The 25,754-nt window shown below is 41.8% G+C and overlaps 1 protein-coding gene and 1 long non-coding RNA gene across 2 annotated transcripts; one reads left to right on the forward strand and one right to left on the reverse strand.

Annotated features, from left to right (window-relative positions):
- Positions 1–7,542: 7,542 nt before the first annotated feature.
- On the reverse strand, positions 7,543–17,074 carry Ccdc110 (coiled-coil domain containing 110). The gene is made up of 7 exons (XM_021171088.2): positions 16,992–17,074; positions 16,537–16,688; positions 12,655–12,710; positions 12,252–12,317; positions 11,257–11,367; positions 8,277–10,410; positions 7,543–7,772 (listed from the first exon to the last, which is right to left on the reverse strand). Exons 1-7 carry the CDS (start codon positions 17,072–17,074, stop codon positions 7,723–7,725), a joined length of 2,652 nt encoding a protein of 883 aa, XP_021026747.1. The 3' UTR covers positions 7,543–7,722.
- On the forward strand, positions 9,318–21,189 carry LOC147002457 (uncharacterized). The gene is made up of 3 exons (XR_015048655.1): positions 9,318–9,450; positions 16,573–16,768; positions 20,023–21,189. It is a non-coding gene; the product is annotated as an uncharacterized LOC147002457 (long non-coding RNA).
- The last annotated feature ends 4,565 nt before the right edge of the window (positions 21,190–25,754 follow it).

Below are 25,754 nucleotides of genomic sequence, written 5' to 3' on the forward strand. Positions count from 1 at the left end.
TGGGGTAGTCTCTGGATAGTCCTTCCTTTCATCTTAGCTCCAAACTTTGTCTCTGTAACTCCTTTCATGGGTATTTTGTTCCCTATTCTAAGGAGGAATGAAGTATCCACACGTTGGTCTTCCCTCTTCTTGATTTTCTTGTGTTTTACAAATTGTATCTTGGGTATTCTAAGTTTCTGGGCTAATATCCACTTATCAGTGAGTGCATATCTTTTGCACTCTTTTGTGATTGGGTTACCTCACTAAGGATGATATCCTCCAGATACATCCATTTGTCTAAGAATTTCATAAATTCATTGTTTTTAATAGCTGAGTAGTAGTCCATTGTGTAAATGTACCACATTTTCTGTATCCATTCCTCTGTTGAGGGACATCTGGGTTCTTTCCAGCTTCTGGCTATTATAAATAAGGCTGCTATGAACATAGTGGAGCATGTGTCCTTCTTACCGGTTGGGACATCTTCTGGGTATATGCCCAGGAGAGGTATTGTTGGATCCTCCGGTAGTACTATGTCCAGTTTTCTGAGGAACCACCAGACTGACTTCCAGAGTGGTTGTACAAGCTTGCAATCCCACCAACAATGGAGGAGTGTTCCTCTTTCTCTACATCCTCACCAGCATCTGCTGTCACCTGAATTTTTGATCATAGCCATTCTGACTGGTGTGAGGTGGAATCTCAAGGTTGTTTTGATTTGCATTTTCCTGATGATTAAGGATGTTGAACATTTTTTCAGGTGCTTCTCAAGCCATTCAGTATTCCTCAGTTGAGAATTCTTTGTTTAGCTCTGAGCCCCATTTTTAATGGGGTTATTTGAATTTCTGCAGTTCAGCTTCTTGAGCTCTTTGTATATATTGGATATTAGTCCCCTATCAGATTTAGGATTGGTAAAAATCCTTTCCCAATCTGTTGGTGGCCTTTTTGTCTTATTGACAGTGTCTTTTGCCTTATAGAAGCTTTGCAATTTTATCAGGTCCCATTTGTCAATTCTTGATCTTACAGCACAAGCCATTGCTGTTCTGTTTAGGAATTTTTCCCTTGTGCCCATATCTTTGAGGCTTTTCCCCACTTTCTCCTGTATTAATTTCAGTGTCTCTGGTTTTATGTGAAGGTCTTTGATCCTTTTAGACTTGAGCTTTGTACAAGGAGATAAGAATGGATCAATTTGCATTCTTCTACATGATAACTGCCAGTTGTGCCAGCACCATTTGTTGAAAATGCTGTCTTTTTTCCACTGAATGGTTTTAGCTCCCTTGTCAAAGATCAAGTGACCATAGGTGTGTGGATTCATTTCTGGGTCTTCAATTCTATTCCATTGATCTACCTGTCTGTCACTGTACCAGTCCTATGCAGTTTTTATCACAATTGCTCTGTAGTACAGCTTAATGTCAGGCATGGTGATTCCACCAGAGGTTCTTTTATTGTTGAGAATAGTTTTTGTTATCCTAGGTTTTTTATTATTTCAGATGAATTTGCAAATTGCCCTTTCTAACTCAGTGAAGAGTTGAGTTGGAATTTTGATGGGGATTGCATTAAATCTGTAGATTGCTTTCAGCAGGATAGCCATTTTGACTATATTAATCCTGCCATAGATCTAAATTTCTACGTAGAATGTAATCTTCAAAAAAAGAAAAAAAGTCAAATCTTGAAGTGTAATCCATGAGGAATAGAAGTTTTCTAAAGGAAGAAGACACACAGCATCATGTAGTTTCCTGCAAAACAGCTTCATTATGCATTCTTGGACACACATCACTCAAATATGACAGCGTTAGAGGCACTGGACTGCTGACTGACAATTTAAGACTATACAGTCTGGACAACTTAAGACTATACATTCCATTCTATTAGGATTCCATTCAAATAGGTAGGTATGACTTGGGTAGTTTTCTTATCTACCATCAGTGAGTGAGGACTGAGATAAACTTTTTAGCCAGCCTTTAATCTGTGTTAGAAAGCATCTAACAACATTGCTCAATACTTGTAATAAGGTTTATAGATGTTAACTGGACCATGGAGGAATTAACTAATCTGGCAGAACTCATTTGCATAGGGAAGGACTTCCGGAACAGGTCCTGGAAAAACACGCATTTTAAGACCAACAATTCATAAATGGGACCTTATCTAACAAAAACTTCCATACAACAGAGGACAACATCATTTGAACAGAGAGGCATCCCACAAAATGGGACAAGACAAAACACCCTTTATTTCCCTCAGTTCAGGTAGAGTAGGCATTACAAATGAACAATGCCCAGTGACTGTGATGCCATTTGTGGTGGATATCACTGGAGCTAATTATATTTGATGTTAATTCCGGTTTCCTGTGAGTGGTTGAGAACAAAGAATGTGTTAGCACTCAGGTGATTTCCTGTAAACCTGCTTTCCACCTTAATTTGTAAAATAAAGGAGAGCTGCTGATTGGGCAGATAAAAGGGAAGGTGGAGCAGAAGGGGAGGGGGAGGACACAGAGGAGAAAGAAGAAGAAAAGCTGAGCAGAAGCACATGGCCTGGAGAAACTGAAAGTTCTAAGGGTCTCATAGATGTGGAAGATGGTAGTGTAGCTGTTGATCTACCCAATCTAGGTGCACAGCCTGTATTCATATTAATTGACTTGAGTTTTCATTGCCAGGGCATATTTGGGATGAAGAGATTTATAGCAACAGCCATTCTTACCAGCTGAAGAAAGACTGACTACCCAACCATGTAGGGAAGACATTTTTTTTTAATTTAACTAATTTTTTTTATTATATTCAACACAATATATATTTTTATACCAATCATAAAAGTAGTGGAATATTATTAAATGAACATAAATAGATAAAAGTCTTTTTGTTTGTTTGTTTGTTTTGTTTTTAGTAGAGCTTTAAAATCTTGGCTCTTACTGTGGTACACACCCAAAATAAGAACAATTTTTAGACATTGGAGTTCATTGTAATAAGGCTGTACTTCAATGTCCCTCACATCACCAAAGGATTTTACCTCCATAGTAGATAAGCTAAGAGTTGACAGTTCTGCTGTGCCAAGGAATGAATTGTAGGCACGATTTTTGGATACAGATTTCCTGCTATGGTCAAAAGTATTTGACTTGAGTGATTGTCATCATTCTCAGCCCGCGGGGAACAGGTTACATTCATTTAAGAAATGGTGTGCGTATTAAGATGGTCTATCCATGAAGTCATTCATCAACTGTTTCAGTGAACAATGGTTCTGCTTGGAGGGTGGCACAGATATTAGGTGAAGGTAAGATCCTGGTTCATTGGCTGTGATGATTTTTGAAAAGCATTCATCGTCAGAAAAAGAGTAACTTATAAGGTCCTCTCCTTCAAAATTGATACAATAATTATAAATATCAAGCAAAACATTCAGTCTCACTCTTTGTTGTTCTCTTACAAGCCACCTCCCAAATTAATTGTCTACATTTCTTTTGGCTAATATGTAAGCTGTTCTGAAAACCATAGTATAGTGTAAAAATATCACATAAACAATCTTACTAATAGAGAGGCTGAGATAGGAGAAGCATGGTTTCAAGATCATTATATAGTACACAGTAAGACCCTGTCATGTACAAACAAGTGAAAAAGTGTGTGGATTGTGCAATATTGGACCTATTTCTCCAATTACCAAATTAGAGAGACCACTGGATAACAGCCAACAAATTTATAATTCCTCATATTTTTGAATTTCAGTTGATTAGGATATGTTGGTAATATCAATTTTCACATTAAGAGATATTAAGGAAAAGTGATTGTTACTTCCTATTATTTTTGTTGTTAGAGGTGGAATTATGTTTGTGTGAGTTTGTTGAAAGACTACTTTCTTGCTTTTTCTCTGGTGTAGTTTCACTCCTTGTGTTGGTGTTTTCCATCTATTATTCTTTGTAGAGCTGGATTTGTGGAAAGATATTGTGTAAATTTGGTTTTGTTATGGAATATCTTGTTTTTTCCCTCTATGGTAATTGAGAGTTTTGCTGGCTATAGTAACCTTGGCTGGCATTTGTGTTCTCTTAGAGTCTGTATGACATCTGCCCAGGGTCTGCTAGCTTTCATAGTCTCTGGTAAGAAGTCTGGTGTAATTCTGATAGGTCTGCCTTTTTATTTATTATTATTATTGTTTTTGTTGTTGTTGTTTTTTTTGAGACAGGGTTTCTCTGTATAGCCCTGGCTTTCCTGGACTTCATTTTGTAGACCAGGCTGGCCTCAAACTCAGAAATCCACCTGCCTCTGCCTCCCAAGTGCTGGGATTAAAGGTGTGTAACACCCCCGCCTGGCCAGGCCCATCTTTATATGTTACTTGACCTTTTTCCCTTACTGCTTTTAAAATTCTTTCTTTATTTAGTGTGTTTGTTATTTTGATTATTATGTGACAGGAAGAACTTCTTTTTTGGTCCAGTCTATTTGGAGTTCTGTAGGCTTCTTGTATGTTCACAGGCATCTCTTTCATTAGGTTAGGGAAGTCTTCTATAATTTTGTTGAAGATATTTACTGGCCCTTTAAATTGGGAATCTTCACTCTTTCCTATACATATTATCCTTAGGTTTGGTCTTCTCATTGTGTCCTGGATTTCCTGGATGTTTTGGGTTAGGAGCTTTTTGCTTTTTGCGTGTTCTTTGACTGTTATATCAACGTTTTTTATGGTATCTAAGGAAGACATATCTTGAATCACACCATATTTTGTACCTAAGTACGAATAAAGTACCAATCACTTGCCAGCATGTTTCTTAAGTTAATCTACCCTATCTACCCTGAAAGTAATGACCTCCGTGGGTACAGGAAAGGGAAGTTGGGGAAGTAAAAGGAGAACTTAGCATATTTCCTTTGTATTAGTCTCGGATCCTTGAATTCACCATCTGGCATAACAGCTGTAGCTTGGAATTTCAGGGGAGGATGCCCATTTTTAGCATTTCCTGGTATCATCTTGCCTTCAGCAGGGCAGAGGTCTCTGAGACAAAATTCACCATGGGAAGGCAGGAAGAAGAAGAGAGGGAAAGCTCTTTACTAATCACACACCTGACGGAGGATCAGTGCACCTTGTCAGGGAAGATCCTTCTTGCAGTAGGTGGACATTAACACAGAGACCCACAACTGGATGGTGTGCAGAGACAGAGACTTTGGAGTGCTCATCACTGACTGGGGTGTCTCTATCACACTCCTCCTCTAAGGATTCAGGGATCTATGTGCAGAGAAGGCAGAGGGCTTGTAAGGTCTGGAGGTGGTGGATGACTCCAAGGGAACAGTGCCCTCCAGACATGACAGGCCAGCTACACGAATGAACTTACAAGACCTGCACAAGCTCGTGGCACAAAAATCTCAACACAGTCTCACCCCAGGCAAGAACCTATTCCCCAGTGACAGCTGTTGGTTGGGGATCACCAGTTGTCTTCAATGGCCTGATGCTGGGCATATCAACCGCATTACAGGGCAGGCTGCAATTTTCAGGAGCAGTTGGCCAACACAAAATGCATTCCATGCTTTTAGTGGCTTTTTGGTTTTGCGATTTATTTATTTATTTATGAGAGAGAGAGAGAGAGAGAGAGAGAGAGAGAGAGAGAGAGAGAGAGAACACAAAATTAGGTGGGCAGGGTCTGGTGGACTTGGGGAGGTGTGGAAAAGAATATGATAAAAATATGTGCCGGGCAGGGGTGGCGCACACCTTTAATCCCAGCACTTGAGAGGCACTTGAGAGGCAGAGGCAGGCATATTTCTGAGTTCAAGGCCAGCCTGGTCTACAAAGTGAGTTCCAGGACAGCCAGGGCTACACAGAGAAACCCTGTCTCCAAAAACCAAAAAAAAAAAAAAAAAAAGAAAAGAAAAGAAAAGAAAGAAAGAAAAAAGAAAAAATATGCTGTATGAAATTCTTAAAGAATACATCTTAAAAAGAGACACACGAGGAGCAAGACACTCTAAAAGCAGCTGGACAGTTCAGCCCTAGTACAGTATAGCTTTTTAGAAATAGTACCAAGATTGCTGTTTCTAGAAATACTGCTTGATCTTTTTATATGTAAATGTCGCAGCTCACTCCAGCTATGGTATATGTGTATGTATATAAATGACTGGCTCTAGCTATGTATATTGGAACAAATTAACCTTTTGACACTTTTCTCATCTGCATTATTTACCAAAAAGAATTCTCCTGAAGACTGAATTAAAAGCATTTCCTAAGCTGGAACGTATGCTTGAACCACCTATTTCATCATTATATACTGAATAATTTGTTATAAGTTAATTTATTAATCTGACTTATTATTTATCACTGCATTTTCAATTATGGTATTTTGTTTAAAACATCAAAAAATGAACTAATAGTTAATGCTTATTATGCGTTGGGAGCCATTCTGTGTACCATTCTGTTTAAATGTGTTTGTGGTGGTTAACCATTTGGTGTTCACGTAACCAGTGATGAGATGAAGGCAGAGAGAGGTTGAATCTCACGTTCAAGGCAGTACAACCAGAAGTGGGAAGCCAGGCATTCTGGCTGCTTAGAGCTATCAAGCAATTTATATTGTGTTCCCTGGAAAATTCTTCAGTTTTCAACAGTTAAGAGGATTACTAAATGTTTTAAGTTTCAGTATCCCCTGTCAAAATCAGAGATCAGGGTAATGCAATTTATTTACTTGTAGGGAATCAAATAGAACATGCAAACTAGTTGACAGAAGAAAGGAAGAAAAAAAAAAAAAAAGAACTGAGAAGGCCTGCTTCCCTGTAGCATAGCTTATCAAGGACATTGATTAGAAATCTATAGGAGCTGGGTAGAAAACAATAATTATTTCATTTAAAGATCTTCAAAGGAAATTTGCAATCCTTCCTGATTAGCAAGAGACACACAAGTCCACATTGTCTAAAGTTTTCGATGTTCAGTGCGTCCTATATCTCTAGCTTACCAAGTCACTGTCCATCGTGAGACTCTCTGGTATGATGGCTCTGTATACACTCACCGTTCACTACAAACGCCAAGTGGCCACCACATTCCAGGCATAGTCTGTCACTGAGCTATTGCAGTAAGCATGGAAGGATACACCTGGCATTTTATAGGCCAAGAGTTTGCTATTACTAAAACCATACAAAGTCCTTGCCAGGAAATATATAAACTAATGTCCTTTTGTAGAAGAAATTCTAAATGGCAGATGTAAAGTTAAGCCCAGGAATTTACATTAAAAGGATAGTAACATGCCTGGTAGGCTTTATTCCAGGAATGGGTGTGTCAAAATTAATATAACAATGTATTAAGGAGAAAAAAATTGTTTCAAGTAATGGATAAAAGCATCTGACAGAACTCAACAAGGAATTACAGAGCCAAAATAGATGAGATAGTTTGGTCCGGTACAGCAAAGGGTAAGTCTGATTGAGCAACACCAGGTCTTTTGAGACAGGACAGGTTTCTCCCCTACAATGTAACCTTCTATGTGGCTCTCTATGTTGTGGGAATATGTGTGAAGGACAAATGCATATGTGCTTTGAGTAGCAGCGAGCTCCCCTTACTCTCTGACCCAGAGCTTCATTCTCCCTTTAGCTTTTGTGAAACCATGAAAGACCAACATGTGAGCTTAGAGTTTGATAACACCTTTTCCATAGTTCTTGACTCTCTAATGTAATTCTAATATCTATTTTAAAACCAGTTTAATCATTCATGAGACCTTTGGAACCAGAGGTAAAAGTTACTTCAGTAGTATTTTATGGAGGAAAATTACTTGGAAAAAAATGTTTTTAAAACACTGATTTCTTTTGAAATTTATTTACATATCTTGGATGGAAGCCGTTGATACAGTTTATGTGGTATTCCTGAAAAAGAAAAGAAAATGTCTTAAAAGTTGTGAATGCTAAGTACATTCCCAATAAGTATTTTCAAATACTTCTACCTCCCAAAGATGCTAGGCACACATTCAGTGTATCTATAGAACAAAATTCTTAAATGATTCTATTATATAACAAATCAGATATAGTATCTTACAAAACTAAATTGTATTCATCTTTATGTTCTCTTCTTTTAAAGATTTTTTTATTTTTTGTTATGTGTATATATGTGTGTCTCCATGGGGATTTGCACACCTATGGATGCAGGCATCCCTGAAAGAAAATGTTGGATCCTCTGAAGCTGGGTGTTGGGTACACTTTTGGGGTGAATGGGTACTGGGGACCAAACTTGGGTCCTCTGCTAGAGCAGTACATACTCCCAGCCTCTGAGCCACCTCTCTAGGCCCCTCTTCTTACTTCTATATTTTGTTTAGTGCTGATAAGCTAATTAGAGTCTTAAAGATGCCTACTTATCTATCAGAATGTACGCACCTTTCAAGTCAGACGCCATAGGCCGATTCCTAAGACCGGAAGCATCTTCATAGACATCGTAGTTGTCGAAGTAGAGTTTTTCTCTTCTTGAAATATAGGTCGATTTTGATGCGCTGTTGTTCTGACTGGAGACTTTATCACTTAAACTCAAGTAGTCTCGCTGAAGATTCCGCATCTCAAATTCCAGGGTGTCTTTCTCATTTTCTATGCTTCTCACGTAGTTTTCCAGAAGTACCTTGTCTTCGGTGAGCCGATTGATGCTATTTTCGAACTTGGTGTTTTCTTGACTGTGTTTCTTGAGTTCTTCTTTCAGAATCTGGTTATCCGCCTTAATCTCCATGACCATTTTGGACAAGATCTCACACTCCTTGCTGATTTCGGCCAAGTTGTTTTTGTAGATGCTTGTCTCCGACTTGGCACTCTTGATTTCTTTCAGGAATTTCTCCTCCGCGGCCGACTGGTAGGCTTGAATATCCACGAGCTTCCTTTCCAACATCTGTCTGGCGGAAGTGGACTCCTGCAGTGTGGCCTCCAGACTCAGCTTCTCCGCTTTAGCTGTGTCTAGACTGTGAAGAAGCGACTCCTGCTCGGCTTTAGTCACTCTCTCCTTTTCTTTCAGCTGCAGGATCTCCAGCTTGCTCTCTTTCAGGTCACTCTCCAGCGTGCTCTTGTCTTTCAGGAGCTGGTACGTCTCTTTCTCTAGCATTTCCCTTTCGTCTTGTACCAACAGCATGCTTGTTTTCATGGCTTCTATTTCTATGTTCATTCTACTGTTTTCGTTTTGGAGGACGGCCATGTCACTTTGGGACTTGTGTTCCTTGCTCTTCAGGTGATCTATCGTTTCCAGCATCTGTTGCTTTTCCAGAGAGAGCTGACTGTTTTTCTCCTCCAGCATTTTGTGTTGGCCTCCGAGGACGTTGTAAGTGCTGACGATTTTCTTAAGTTCCCTGAGGCAGTCTTTGTTCTCTTCCTCCGCTTTGCTTAACTCGGACTGAAGAGCACTCTTTTCTTCAGCCAGAGACTTCAGTTGCTTCTCGTGGGCTTCCACCTTCTGGATCAGGGATTGTGCGGTGAACACGAGGGGCTTCATTTTGGTCTTAAGGGCTAGGTTTTCGTTCTCCAGTTCGGCCATCTTTTTCTGATTCTGCAAAGATTCTTTTAGGTAATTCTGCAGGTAATGAATTTTGGCGACGCTCTGCTTGGGGACGCACTGCTCTGGGACGCACTTGCCTTTGGGTAGCTTCTCGTTTTCAAGCGTTGCGGGTCCTTGGCTGACTATGAACGCTTGGCCTTCTTGGTCTTTTATTTTGTGTTTCCCTAGGTCCAGGACCGACAGAGTGTGCCTTGGAGCTCGGGAGTGGAGCTTTAAATCCATAATGTTCTTGCAGGTGATAGGGATGTCTTTATTTTTCTCATTCTTTTTCCCACGGTATACTTCACTTCTAGATAATTTTTTACATTTCCTACAAAAGTTCACATGCAGTTTTGACACCGTGTCCCTGAGTGGGAGCAGTTTGCTCACTAAGGCCTCTAATTCGGAAATTCTCTTCGATTTCATGTCTTCACTTAAGTTACCTTCCATGTTTTCTTGCTGGATACAATTAAGTTTTGAGCTATGCATGGGAAATGGCTCATGTTTGTGGTGACTTTGAGTACTGGCGTCTGCCTGGAAAGTGTGAAGTTCATTTGTGAGTGCCAGCTCCTTGTCCTGCGACTTCTGAAGCTCCTCTTTCATGTGCTTGATCGAGTGGCAAATGTCGTCTAAGTTTGCACAGAACCCATGCTTTGGGAAAGGGGTGGAGATGGTGGATTTATCCAGAATCACGGGAGCAGCTTGGGGCACCGCTGTTTGAGGAACCTGAGGTAGAAACTGATAGAGGCTGAAACTCTTTATGGCGCTGGGCTGCTCCGAAGTGTTCATAGCTTTCTTGGGAGGTGAGTTATCAGGGGTAGTTCTCAGGCCCTGCGGAGCTAGCATGTCCTTAACCTGTATCTGGGGTGGAATATCTGTGCCCTGAGGGAGACCAGTGTCACTGTTACTACTGAAGTTCTCTCCCATCGAATGGAGAGTCTTGGGGTCCTCAAAATGATTACTTTTCTTGGTGGAAGGTATTTCTTCTTGTGTCTCGTTAGGCTAGCGGCAATAGAAAGCATGCTATAAACAGGCTGTCCTTTCCCACGTGACCAAGAGATTAAGAAAGTCTGAGGCAGATTTATGTGTACAGCCTCACTGAGTATTTCCCTACTAACCAGAGAAGTCAGGGCATGTATCCCTATCTGTTTCTCTGGGCATGTGAACTAACACCAACTCTCTTGAGATCTACTACACAGTGGTTTAGGGCTGCCTTCCTTCCTTAGAGGGTGAGATACCTCGGTGAACCTCTTCATTTCAGAGGCAGAAATGTAGTATACGTATTATGCTCTAAGAGAGTCTCTTAAGTAGATAGGCCACATGGGAAATCAAGGAAATGAGTGTTTCTGCTACTGGGCTAGTTGTTAGCCTTTGTTTCCAAGTTCCTGGATTCAAAGGGGGTGATTTTATGACCACAGGTCCTGGAAATGTAATTTTCTTGCCAGCATAAACAATATTGGCCACTCTGGTTTGGGGCTTTTCTATAGACTTCATCCTTAGTTTGTCAATCCCCTCTGGACAGGTAGGCCAACCAAACTGCTTTGAATTTGCTTGGGTATTTTCAGCATTTAGACGAAGAGAAATACCTCTCCTACCCTCTGAAAGGGATAGTCAAATTTTACAGTATAGAGATCAACATACTTCTTTTACGTTTCTCAGGACAGATATTTCCTTATTTTCATCTCTGATGCTCCATTATTCCTTTTTGGGATAGATAGATAGATAGATAGATAGATAGATAGATAGATAGATGATAGATAAATAGATAGGTAGATAGAGAGATGTGAGAACCAGTTGTAGGGCTAGTTCTTAAATACCGGAAGGGGGAATGATTTATTGAAAACATACCAAATCCTTTTCAGGATGCATGCTGAATACTAGATTTTTTTCTGAGTTAAATTGTGGGGTTTCTACTTCAACAATACTTTTGTTCAGTATTTCACTGATTTCAGACTGTACCTTTAAAAGATAAATTGACAGTGTTAGAGCTTGGATTAGGATTTGGAAGTTTGCACGTGCGCAGAAGCACATTGTTGAAAGATAGCATCACATTTCCTGAACGTAAGTTCTTTGCCACTAAGAGAATAGGTTAAACTTATTTATTGTAATTTCAGTCATTAAAGGACTTTTAAGAAAATACCGTGTTTGTGAAAAAAATCAGAAACCTCTAGTAAAATAGTAAAAAATTATGAACTACATTTGCAATTATAGAGGGGTTACTTTTTTACATTGTGGAGTAAATAAGAAATCTTTGACATCCGTCATCGGAACGGAGCACATCCTGTCACCTGCCACAAAGTTCGTCGTCTACATTCCTGCAGTTCAATACAAGGACATTGGGTCAGAGTTGATGTCAGGCTGTTAGTGACTGTGTTAGGTACACCTGCTATGCGCTTTCTATTACAATCCCTCTCATTTCTCCAGAGGTAGTGTGTGTGTAAGCCTTTGATGACACCAGTTCTCCCTTTAGCTGCAAGACTGGGCCTACGACTCAGCAATGAGTCTCTCTCTAGAGAGGGATGGTCACGAATTGCTTCTGAACCCATTTGTGGGACTCAGAGCCACAGCAAGCGACCTTAGTATCGCCAGCTTTCAGAAGGAAGTGCATTCTCTCCCTCCCCCTTGCCTTTCCTCACCCTTCCCTTCCCGTTTCTCTCCTCCTCCGGACTTGAGTTTAGAAGGATTTGGAGCACCTTCCAACCGGTTCCCAAGATGCGTAATCTGACAACCCCTCACTCTGGAAAGCAGATCACAGTGTGGCCGAGGCTCGCTCCTGAACACTAAAGCCTTGATCGTAGGAATCAACTAGGAGATGCCCTCCTTATGGACTACACCAATCATACCATGCTGACGTTCTGCAGAGTCTGCATCCGCAGAGCCTGAAATGACTCCAGCTGATGTTGCAGGACCTAGAATGACATTTAACAGCGCGTCAAATGTAACACTTTCAGGTGGCCAGGCATAGTCTTCAAAGGCTAGGATTAACAAACAAACAAACAAACAAACCCCAGTGTGGCTTGTTTCCAAAAAGGATCACATGAGCCAGCTAACTCATCCTTAGCTGGGCTGCTGATGCTCTATCTTGATTGACATTTGGGGGTGGGGTGGGGTGGGGCGGGGAGTGTGTGGAATTTCTATGCATGCGCATGAACTTTTTTTGGGGGTGGGGTGGGGGGTGAGAATATCGTGGAAGACCCAGTATCACTCAGGAAGGGTTTTGCACATAATTAAATGAAACAGACTCACTTTCAGTGCTGATTGTGGTTGGATTTGATTTTCTGGTTCTGATGCACAGCCATATTCTAAGGAGCAAAATACAGAACATGTGTCATTTAGTTCCTAAAGTCATCTTTGTTTGTATTTTTGCTTTCTGAGCCAGGTCATCTCACCAGCCTAAGAGGATTTATTTTTAACTTAAAATTTTAGCTATTGGAGATTCTAACATGCTTGTTTGCTGGAAACATATTGGAGAGAGAGAGAGAGAGAGAGAGAGAGAGAGAGATTCTGGAGAATGAGAGATGCAATGACAGAAGAATTCTGGATGAGAAGGGATCTGGATCAGTTGGGTATTGATAGAATAGGGCAATCCTTCCATTGAAACAGGAAGTAGGGAGCTTAGCAGATATAAGGATGGGAGATTTTGGTCCAGTTGTTTCCACCTTTTCCATAAGAGCATGCCATGAGAGGAACGACATAGTTACTTAGGGGAGGGAGCACTCGAAAAGATTTATTTTGGCAATAAAGCAAGCACGCCAAATAGCATCAAGCTGCTCGTTTTAGCTTCATGCTATGATTCAGAAAGGAAGAGTTTTTCTTCAGCAGAGTGATTCAGAGCAGGCAGCGAGCAGGCAGGAAATCGGACCCACCTATCTTCAAAGGTAATAAAATTTTTTTGGTTTCTCCTATGAGTCTTTGGGTGTTACTTGTTCCTAAGGAAAAGTACATTCAAAATTCAGTAATGCTTAGAGAAGTCACATGACACTATATGATCCTGGAGTGTGAAGGGGAATGGTCACAGGTCCACGGGACACAACGCGGAACCACAGTTAAGCACTCACTAAGTCGTTGCTGAATGTATCCTATTGGAGGCCATTGGAAGGAGTGAGGCCTGCGGCCCCACCCCCGAAGAATCTTATCTATTGAGAATGTAAGAAATGTTATTCACATCTATCTTACTGTGTATTAAAAAGAGAAAAGAGGCTAGGATATGTTTGGTAGAGCAAGGTGGAAGGGGGCACCTCTGCAGGCCCATGCTGAGGCATCCCTTCCCCCTGAGGGACCAGCCACATGATGGATATAGAATGGAATAGAGTTTATTTAGGGCATGGGGAGGGGAGTAGAGACAGATAGACAGATAGATACACAGACACACAGAGAGAGACAGAGAGAGGAGGAAGAGGAGGAGGAGAGAGGGAGAAGAGGAAGAAGAAGAGGAAGAGGAAGAAGAGGAAGAGAAGGAGGGGAGGAGGAGAGGGTGGAGCAGGAGAGAGAGAAGAGAAGAGACTGGCCAGGAACACATGGAGAGAGGGGGAAGGCCATCTGGAGAGAGGGAGAAGGGGCAGAGAGTAAGAGAGTGAAGAGGGGCCAAGCAGCCCCTTTTATAGTAAGCCAGGCATTATCTGGCCGTTGCTAGGTAACTGTGGGGTGGAGCCTAGAAGGAGTGCTAACACTTATGTTTTCTATTTCATATTTAAGTGCTAAAATAAAAAAAAAATTATCAACGGGATGACCTTTTTATCAGAAAGAAAAAGGGAGTTTATGTCCAAGCCCGCAGTAAATTGTGTCCTATTCAATATATGCAAAAAGTGTTAAGTGCATGCCTGTGACTGAGGCTAAGGGGGAACATGACAATTTAAAAAGCGAAAAGTTAGCCGGGCGTAGGTGGCACACGGCTTTAATCCCAGCACTGGGGAGACAGAGGCAGGTGGATTTCTGAGTTCGAGGCCAGCCTGGGCTACAGAGTGAGTTCCAGGACAGCCACGACTACACAGAGAAACCCTGTCTCAAAAAAAAAAAAAAAAAAAAAAAAAAAAAAAAAAAAGCGAAAAGTTAAAGTGATTCTCAAGTGCAAACACTAACTTTGTTGACAGGCCTAGTGACATCTGCAGTGTGGGTTAGAGTGCACTCTGCCAGGGAAGTTAGGGTATCAGCTATGGAATCAGGCTGTCTGGACATTGACTTCTGGCTTTATAACATAATGTGATGGGTAACTCTAAGTGTGTATCACCCTTCGCATTCGTTCATGAGAACAGTTCTAGTTCGAATGCAAGGGGAGGAGGATGCTCAGAACTTCCCAGTGCTTCTCAGTTTGTTCAGAATAGAACCCCAAATCCTTGCTCGGAGTTACAAAGTTACTTCTCTCCTACCCCACTCCAACCAACATGCTCGCCCCCCACCCCACCCATTCTGCCTCATCCACAGGAATTAACTGCTCAAGCAAGCCAGCTTCTCTCCCACCTCAGACCCTGCGCTGTTGCTGGTCTTGATGCCTGAAATGTTCTTTTGTAGAACTTTTTTTTGCAATTTCTTCTTTACCTCCTCTGGTCTTTGCTCAGATGGGACCTGCTAAATGGAGCCCTCTCCGGTCACCTCCTCCCTTTAAAACAGAAGAGACCTCGCCTACTTGTAACACTCCAGATACTTCTGCCTTCTCTTTCCCCATAGGAATGGCTGCTAGCTTGTAAATAATGTCTGCTCTCCTGCTGACAGATAAGCTAAATGAAAGCTTGTATATATAGTCTTGGATCCCGTCTTATTTTGTTTTCTGTTCTACTATAAAATACTCTGACAAAAGAAACCTATGTGGGAAAGGATTTAATTCAGCATTATAACTCAAGAGTACAGGCTATTCTTTCAGGGTGAATTACAATGGGACAGATAGCTGAGTTGCATACACAGTAAATAAACAGAGAGCAAAGAATGAGTTCATGTTGGTGCTCAGCTTCCTTTCTCCATTTAAGCTGTGTAGACCACAGCCAAGGAATGGTGCCACCCACAGTGGGCAGCTCTTCCCACCTCAGCCATTGAAAGCCATATGATCCCCTTCAGGCAGGCTCAGAGGTTCATTTCCCAAGGGATTCTAGGTTCTGTCAAAGTGACAACTGTCATTGATAATCCCAGATGCCCAACCCCTAGATCAGGGCCTGATACAGCAGGTTCTTCAAAATGCTTGCGGTTGAGCAAATGCATGGAGGTTCAGAAGCAGAACAGGAGGGCCAGAACCAACCAGAAAGTACCCCTCATACACGTTCTGACAAGTTAAGGTTAGTTATGTTAACTAACCGCTCTTATTTGTATAAGTCATGCTGTGGAGTATCACGGGATTCTGGGGATCCGTCATCTACTGTGTTTGAGGTAAACTCTTCTTATTTGCTGCTGTGTTCATGAGGCTAAATGGTCCATGGCTTGTCGGATTCTGTCTCCACTGAGTCTGACCTTTACAGGGATTTGAGCTGATGTTTGCCCAGTAAGAACTTTACTGGTGAAACCATCTCCTCAGCCTCTAAGTGCAAAACACATGCGCTCGCCGTATTGAGGCGACGCCAGCTCTTCTGACCTTTGTTGAGCGCAGGGGTAAATACTAGGCTCATTAAATGTCTTTAGCCGTCTGTGATGGTATTTAGTCCCGTTACCCTGCCCCACTTTGCTGATTGCTCGGGGAAGACTACAGGTCTTCATGCCTGGTAACAGAGGAATGAAGAAAGCGACGGTCTACTCATCCTCCATGTTCTCCATCTTGAATCAAGTTGACTTTTATCAGGGGAAGTATGGCCTTGAATTGGCCAACGTGTGAAAAGGAACCCGGTCCCTACTCCATCATTTCTCTCTGCCTCACCTGGGGAACTCACGATTGGGGTCCCACCCATCAATCTAAAAGCCACCTTTGCTCATAAGCCCTGGCTCCTTCTCTTGATGTCCCACTGTGCACCCATGTGAGAGGGGTGCTGTCACTTTGGGCTTCTCTCCAGAAAGTGAGATCCCAATGGCAGTGTTCTGTGGTCCTCAAGTTACTCTACACATCTGAATCTTTGTTTATCCGAACTCGTGGCTGTTTGAAGTCTTTCAAATATCCTCCCCATGCTATAGCTCATTTCCCACCAATATTTACTGCAAAAACGTAGATTTTACCTGGTTCATTGCCCCCGCTTTCCTTTACCCCCTCAGAGGAATTCAGGATCTTGGATGCTGAAAGGAGAATGGAGTCAATGTCATCTTCTTCCGCGAGGTGCTTCTCTGGAACAGACCCGAGCACAGCTTTTGGCGGAGAGCTGGAAGGTAGCCTGGGAAGGTGAGGAAGCAAGGCACGGACATTCGGGTCGCCCACGCCCTCGGTGGCCACCAGAGGGCGCGCTATGATCAGGTAGAGATGTCAACTCTGCAAATAGGGGTGAAGGCGGCATCCCGCCAGGGGACAGGCGAGTGCTTTCTCACTGAGCAGGGGATTTGAGGTCGGGAAGATAACTCACACCAGACCCATCCGGAAAACTCGGGAGGCTTTGGGATGAAGGGACTCGGGTGTGGCTCCACTATCCTCCATTTCCCAGAGCCTCCCTCTAGAGGACAGCCTCCCGGATCGTTCTTACCGGGGCTCATTTCTGTCGCTTAAGATCTCTTTACCAACTGCCTTGCCCCAAGCATTCAGCTCTGCCGCTTCTAGCCGCAGCATCCCGTTGCCTAGTAACGGAGGTCAGGAAGCCCTGCCCACCCCCACCCTTTTCCGGAGCTGATGCAGACAATGTGATTGGTTTCCATTTATCGAAGTGCACTGATTTTCCTGTGCACTTGATAAAACACTTGAAAAAGGCGGGTGCTTCCCCGGGAAGCAGAGCTTGAGTAACTGATTGGTTAGGAAGGAAGAGCTTTTAAGTAAAAGTTTTCAATAAATACATATGACTTAATTTTGCAAAATCAATTATCTCAGAATATACAGTCATTGAGAACTGAATTTTAAATCACTGTGAGTAGGAATCGACAGCCACTATGATGTAATAATTTATTACTTAATAAATTACACCTGGCTTACTTTCAGGGAAGAGGCATGATGGTTTAATGTTCATGAGCTATAATTTCTTATTTTCTGGAGCAATGGTTTTTACAAAACTTGACAGTCTTTTTTTTTTTTTGTCTCATTGGGACAGCTTTAATACATTTTAAATTTTCGGTCTAATATGTCTGTTAAACCTTTGTTCTTTTTTGATTAAGAAATAGTTTGTATAAAACATTTTGACTTATACAATAACTCCATTCATCCTAAAGAAAATAATATAGTTCATCAAATGCTGGGTATTAATGTAACAGTGAAATATTATGTGACAACTCTAATTGGTGGATGGTGATGGTGAGTATTGGCTATTCTGTAGAAATTACCTGGAGATTTTCATGAGATGACTAAGTCACAACAGTTGCCATAGACTGTAAAACAAAAATGATAAGTGTTTACAATGTCAACCTCAATTTTAATCTGTGCACTGGTCTCAGCAGAAATCTACTTTTATTTTAGGATAACTTCTCAGTTAATCTATCAGAAAAAATGACCTTTAGTAGAAAAGGTTTAATTTTTAAAGATTTATTTATTTGTTTTTTTTTGTGTGTGTGTGTGTGGTGTATGTATGTGTTTGTGTGTGCATGCAGGTATGTATGTATGTATGTGCTTGTGTGTGTGTGCATATGAGTGTGGAAGTCGGAGACTTATGCTGTATTTATTTATTGAGATCCACCTAAAGTTTTTGGAGCAGAGTATTTTGCTGAGCCTAGAGCTCACAGACAGTCTCTATTGGCTGGTCAGTGAGCCCAAGGGATCCTCAATGACCTGGGCGACAGACATGTGCACCATGTTGCCCCTGGCCTTTTACAGTGGACATCAAACTCAGGTTCTCATGCTTGTGTGGTAAGCCATCTGCAAACTGAGCTATCTCTTCTGCCTGTCCTCCTGAACTATTAAGAGCAAATTATTGACTTCATCCCATCTCTCCTGAACATTTGGGTGTGTATTTTATAAGAATACTGAAAAGAAGCACAATACAGCTGTTATATTCAAGATTAGTGCTGATGCATAGTCACCCTATAGCTTCCAGGCATCACTGACATTCTTGCAGTAATGCCCTGGGTAGCCATAGGTCCCAGACTAAAGTCTGGCATTACATCCAGTTGCCATGATCTGTTTATTTAATGCATTTTAGTCTGATCAGTTTGATTTATCTTGAACTCCTAGGGCCTTAACATTTTAGAACATTCTAGGCCAATTATTCTGTAAAATGTTTTTGTGTCTTTTGTGGGTGTTTCCTAGTGGTAGGTCAGGCCATGCACTCTTGTCAGGGGGGCATAATGGCTGTTGGTCCTCATTGTAGTCTCTTGGGTGGCACAGGATTGTGGTCTGCAGCATCAGTGTGGTGTTCATTTGGTGACTTACCAGTCTCTACTGTAGATATTTAACCTTTGTTCTTTTTTTGATTAAGAAATAGTTTGTATAAAATATTTTGACTTATACAATAACTCCATTCATCACAAGCTTTTGGTTTTCTAGTTTACCTATAATTATCTCTGTATGGATCACTGTTTCTTATGTTATTTACTAGTTAACAATAGATTTTATTCTGTTGCTAAGATTAATTATATGAATGCTCAAATTTTCCTGGCTTGGTCGGTGACAGTTTCTCTAATTCATTCTCATATCATATAGACAGAAACGTGTATTTTGTCAGGCTATGGCTTCTCTGGCCAAATATTTTGATCATCTCCACAACTGTTTTATAAAAGCCTGACTTTTAAATTGTAAAGTCCTTTCTTATGGGGATTAAAATCAACATTATCTTTTTTTTTTAAAGCCAAAAGTCATAACACTTCAAAATCCTTTTACTTCAAAACCAATTTTCATGACATTGACTTAGGAAGTCTTCAGTGGATTATAGAGGTAAATTTAGAAGAATCTGCTTTTACCTGTTAACTAACTGCTGTAGGTTCAGAGTTTGGAGCAAACTCAAGAGCATTGCACAAAACCAGCTTTCAGGTCTATTCTTAGCAACTTCATATCAGACTATAACATGTCTGGGGTTTCCAGCTTCATGAGATCTTTTTTTAAACCTGGGATTAAAGGGCTATCACTAAGCATGGATGGAATCTACAATAGTGTGAGACTTACCCACTCGCTCTGAGGACATACCAATATGACAGGTTTTTTTTTTTTTTTTTTTTTTTTTTTTAACATTTTCTTTAAACTAAGGCTTGTATGTTGTGGATAGCCCTGGGACTAATTATATTTGATGTTAAATCTGTTCTCCTGTGAGGGATTGTGAACAAGGAATGAGTCAGCACTCAGGTGATTTCCTGTAAACCTGCTTCCCACCTTAATTTGTAAAATAAAGGAGAGCTGATGATTGGGCAGATAAAAGGGAAGGTGGATCAAAAGGTGGGAGCAAGAGAAGAAGGAGAAAATGGAAGAGGGAGAGGATGCAGAGGAGGAGAAAGACGAAAAGTGGGCAGAAGCACATGGCCCGGAGAAACTGCAAGTTCTAAGGGGTCTCATAAGCTGTGGAAGATGGTAGTGTAGCAGTAGATCTGCCCAATCTAAGCGCACAAGATGTAACCATATTAACTGTGTTGTGTTTTCATTGCCAGGGCATAATTAGGTTGGAGAGATTTACCGCAACACTTGTGTTTTGATGGAGAAGAGAAGCTCATGACATTGACTTAGGAAGTCTCCGGTGATGCAAATCAAAACAACCTTGAGATTCTACCTCACACCACTCAGATCAAAAACTCAGGTGACAACAGATGCTGTCAAGGATGTGAGAAAGAGTAACACTCTTCCATTGCTGGTGGATTTTCAAGCTGCTACCACCACTCTGGACATCAGTTTAGTGGTTCCTCAGAAAATTAGACATAGTTCTACCAGAAGATCCACCAATACTACTCCTGGGCATATACCCAGAAGATGCTCCAACTTATAATAAGGACACATGATCAACTATGTTTATAGCAGCCTCATTTAAATTAGCCAGAAGCTGGAAAGAACCCAGGTGTCCCTCAACAGAGGAATAGATACAGAAAATGTGGTACATTTACACAATGGATTACTACTCAGCTATGAAAAACAATGAATTCATGAAATTCTTAGACAAATGGATGGATCTGGAGGATATCACCCTAAGTGAGGTAACCCAATCACAAAAGAACACACATGATATGCACTCACTGATAAGTGGATATTAGCCCAGATGCTCAGAAGACCCAAGATAAAATTTGCAAAACATATGAAACTCAAGAAGGAAAACCAACGTGTGGATACTTTGATCCTTCTCAGAAGGGGGAACAAAATACCCATGGAAGGAGTTACAGAGACAAAGTTCAAAGCAGACACTGAAGGAATGACCATCCAGAAACTGCCCCACCTGGGGATCCATCCCATAAACAACCACCAAACCCCCGACACTATTGCAGATGCCAACAAGAGCTTGCTGATAGGCGCCTGATATAGCTGTCTCCTGAGAGGCTCTGCCAGTGCCTGGAAAATGCAGAAAGTGGATGCTCACAGCCATCCATTAGGCAAAGCACAGGGCCCCCAATTATGGAGCTAGAGAAAGTACCCAAGGAGTTGAAGGGGTTTGTAGCCCTATAGGAGGAACAACAATATGAACTAACCAGTACCCCCAGAGTTCCCTGGGACTAAACCACCAATCAAAGAAAACACGAGGCAGGACTTGTGGCTCTAGCTGCATATGTAGCCGAGGATGGCCTAGCTCGTCATCAATCTGAGGAGAGGCTCTTGGTCCTGTGAATGTTCTATGCCCCAGTATAGGGGAATGCCAGGGCCAGGAAGCAGGAGTGGGTGGGTTGGGGAGCAGGGGGAGGGGGAAAAAAGGAAGTCTTCGGTGGATTATAGAAGTAAATTCTACAGCTTGAAAGCGTGTTGAAATCATCTCTACAGTCCCCACTAAGTTGCCAGCAGAGTTAATTCCAACCTAATTCTGTCTATTGAAAGCTGGAAAAATAAATAAAAAGAAGGCCACACAGGGGTGGCACATGCCTTTAATCCCAGCTCTCCAGAGGCAGAGGCAGGTAGAGTGGCCTCCGAGTTTGTGTTTGGTTGTTCATCAAGTAATCAAATGAAAATGATTGACAATAATCCCCCAATCTAAAAATAATTGCAATAATGTTGCCCATTTTGAAGGTGCTTGGTTTTACAGATCAACCATAGGAAGCACTCTCATGAGCTTTGAAGAGCTCTGGGAGCAGATGGGACTAGTAACGTGACTTCATGTCAGGTGTTCAGCATTTCTTGCTTGTCAGTTCTCAGTGAGTGTTTACTGATGCATCCCCTGTAGTAGTTAGAATCTTGGTTCTTTAAAAGCCCAGTTATGTTATGTGAATGCATTTTTGTTGGAATCCCAGGTGTGGGACAAGAGGCTGCTTCACGGCAGGTGATTATGATTTGCTTCATGACCTAGCAGAGGTGTGATTTTTGCCAGCTGCAGATAGTTTAATTCTGGGGACTCTGGAGAGGATATAAAGGGGAGATTTCCCAAGAGGGCCTGTGGAGGCTGCTGCTCTTCATTGCTATTGTTGTGGTTTGATGAGAAGTTGAAGATATCCTGACCATAAAGAGTAGACTTGCCCCAAGGAACCGGATGCCCCTAATCAGCAGGCGAAGGAGCTCTATGCCTCTTTCCCCTCTAACCTTCTCTCTCTCCTATCTAAAGTTGGAGGCTTGGAAGGGATTGGGGAGGAATAAGAGTTGGAGGTAAGAGCTAAACAAATATCCCAACAGTCCCCAAAGCCATCGGAGCTCTGCCTGAGCCAGGTAAGGCAGGTGACATATAGGACAGGTGACAGGAGACACTTGTTTACTTGAATTATTTCCATCCCTTTAGTCTCTCCTCAATGTTCTTTTCTTACTTAAGGTGCAGCATAAATAAAAGAACTTTTAGCCATGATGACAAAATAATAGAGTAATGGTTACAGATTCTCTTATGGATAAAATTAGATTGGCTTAAAGGGCAACACGCCAAATATTTTTTTAAAATATTATTATTATTTATGTATTTATACATGCATGATGATGTATACATGTGTCAGTGGTTAGAGTCATTCCCTGAAGCTGAAGTCACAACCAATTGTGAGCTGCCAGGTGTGGGCACTGGGACATGAACTTGGGTCCCCTGTAAGAATAATACCTGTTCTAACCATGTAGTCCTATCTCCAGTGTCGTGCGAACGTTTGTTAACTAGAGTTGTTAATAAAAAGACCCAGAGCTGTATCTTGACTACCTCGGGTGTTCTTATGCTGGGCAACAGAGAAACTTTATCTTACGCAGTGATGAGTAAGCTGTTAGTGGGTGACACTAATATGTTTTACGATCCTCTGCTTAACAGGTATAAAACTCCGTGGGAGCATGGATAGTTTCGTTTGGTATTTTTTCTACAGCTTGTAAATCTAACCAATGTCTAAGCCTGTCCTACTTTTTTTCCCTGAGAGAGCTAAGTCAGAACTGATTGTCCTTTTTTGTTTGTTTAATTTTTTGTTCATGACGTGAGTTTTGTCTCCATAGAATTCCTAGTGTGAATTTGTTACAGAAGGACAAAATAAGGAGAGCATTTCTTTTTCATTTGTTTGCTTTAAAAAAATTCTTGGGGCTGGAGGCATGCTCATATTTGAGAGTATTGGCTGCTCTTCCAGAGGACTCAGGTTGATCGCCAGGAGTCACACGGTGATTCACCATCAGTGACTCTAGTTCTAGGAAACCCAACCCCTTTTCTGGCATCCATGGGTACTTTGTATTCATGGCACATAGACATGCATGCAGGCAAATTACCCCCACACATAAAACTAATAAAGTATTTAAGAAAATGCTTTTAAAAACCCCTTTCACTTTTACCATTGATATTTTATGTCTCACCTTACACATTTAAAAATAATTTTCATAAGACATTCATTTCCCTTTCTTAATTCTTGTTGATTCTTTTATCTATTAAAAACTTTGAATCATTTGAAGAACAGTATTGATTCTAAAGAGTGAATGTGCAGCATTAGGGCATACCTCCCAAGCTTTAATCATACAACCTAAATTATCTAATTACAGCCATCTCTCTCTGAAGTTTCAGATTTGACAGATACTGTTATATTTTACTATAATAATAAGCTCCTTATTAAGCTTGGGTGTGAGCAATTCACTGTGTACTCTACTGTATTTAAAATATGTGAACTATTGATTTAAAGAAAGCCTCCATCATTTCTTTGATTGCTTGTTGAATGGCTGATTAAATGTGGCTCATTGCGTAGCCCAGGCTAGCCCCATCTTTGTGTTTCAGTCTTGCATGCTGGGATTACAGGTATATGTCCCCAAGTTCAGCTTGAAAAATACTGCCTCATGTCCAAAACCCAGTTGTACAGTAACGTCTAATGCTTTTTCATGAGCCTTTCAGTCTTAATTCATTCTATTTTCAGTGAAGTATACAATCATCCTTTGTGCCTTTTGCTCTTCTTCAACAATACTGTTTCCCCTTTCTCTGTAAGGCTCAGCAGCTCACTGGAGGGGTGTGAGTGAACAGGATAGGTTCGGAAGGGGAGTGTGTAGGCATTGAGCACATCTTTGTTGTTGTTTGAAACAGCGTCTGGTGTATCTGGTCCTAAATGTGTTCTGTAGCCAAGGATGACCTTGAACTTCTGATTCTCCTGAGTTTGACTCCCTGGTGTAGAATTACAGATGTGCACTCCAACACTTGCCGAGGGAGGCTCAACCATGGGGCTTAGTGTCTAGGAGGCATGCACTCCTCCGACAGAGCCACACCCCTAACCTCTAAGTGCTTCTTAGATACTTCCCTGTATTCTCCTTTGGTGGCCCTACCTCTAACCTCCGCTCGCAGTGCCTGGCCTTGTCAAGTCTCAAGCTTTACAAGAATCTAGAGAATAAGTCCAACTGTATCTGCGTTTTCTCAGTTGCTCTTTTTAGTTTTCATTTTCTCAGATTTTCTAAGTCCATCACCACTCATTTATTTTCCAACTTCCAAAACGGTTTTCCAGAACAAATTCTTAAAAATAACTTTTGAGGAAAAAAAAAAGTTTTTTACATAATTCACATCCTAGACCTCAATAAGAACTTACTATTTTTAATAGCTATAGTAACAAACACATTTTATTGAAGAAGTTACCATCTTAAATGCCTGGAGAAATCAAGGGCAGAGACAATTAGTTAAGGGTCTCAACCTGGACACTGTAGGAGGAAGAGACTTGCTCTATGTTAGCAAGTAGCAGCTACAGCAGGTAGACATGGCCGTGTCTACCATGGAAGGCAGACTATCTGAGGCCGTCCGTGTCATCTCAGCTCACGGCCAGGAAAGCAGGAGGGAGGCGCAAATCAAGGGCATTGCTGTGGGGCTAGCTGAGGTGACAGGAAGGGGATTCCTAGCAGGAACTATGTGGCAGACTGTCCGGGCCAGGGGCCAGAGGGAGTTCATGTCCAGATTCAGAACTCCTTGGAAGACTGAGCGAAGAGTTTCCGAGGTTACAGAGAAGTCAAGGTTAAGGCCTGACCTGAACTGTACCGAGACAAAGTTGATAGGAAATCATGGAGATCAGCAGTAGGCCCCAGCAAGCCCTGGTAGACCAGCAAAGCCCACCTTCTCCAGTAGACACCCCCACCCTGCCCATAGAGGGATCATCTTGGGATGGGAAAGAGGATGCTGCTGAGCCAGCGAAAGAAACGACCCTGATGGGTCTTGCTTGACCTTTCAGCTTCACTGAATGTTAAGTGAAATAGACATTTCAGTCAAAAGCCGTGCTAGGGAGGCCAGAGAGATGGCTCATTAGTTAAGAGCACTCGCCATTCTTGCAGGGGAACCGGAGTTCCCGGCACCCACCTACCCAGTGGCTCGTAACCTTCCACGACTCCAGTTCCAGGGAACCCATTACTTTGCTCTGACCTCTGCAGGCACCAGACGTGCATGTGGTACATAGACATCCCTGTGGGCAAAACACTCATACACATACAATAAAATAAAGAAACCTAGGAAAAAAAAAAAGAGCACAAGCCCAAGCAAGAATAAATGTGTAATGGGAAAGGTACTGAATTACCTTCAACGAGAAGAGTTCAGTGCCCCGTGGATCAGCAGAGATCTGAGGCTCATAAGGGGAAATACCTCAGTCAACAAAGCGCTTGCCTACCGAGTGTGAGGACCAGGGTTTGAGCCCCAGCACTCCTGTAAAATGGCAGAGGTGTTAACAGCTGGGCATGCAGAAAATGGCAGATCTCTGCGATTGCTGACATACACCCCCTGCCCCTGCCCCAGCCCAAACAGCAAGCCTTGAGTCCCAGGGAGAGATCTTGTCTCAAAAACCCAATGTTGATGGCTCCT

The sequence above is a fragment of the Mus caroli genome, unplaced genomic scaffold (genome assembly GCF_978045245.1).
Source record: "Mus caroli unplaced genomic scaffold, Mus_caroli_1 scaffold_10, whole genome shotgun sequence".
In the NCBI taxonomy this organism is placed as follows: Eukaryota; Metazoa; Chordata; class Mammalia; order Rodentia; family Muridae; genus Mus; species Mus caroli.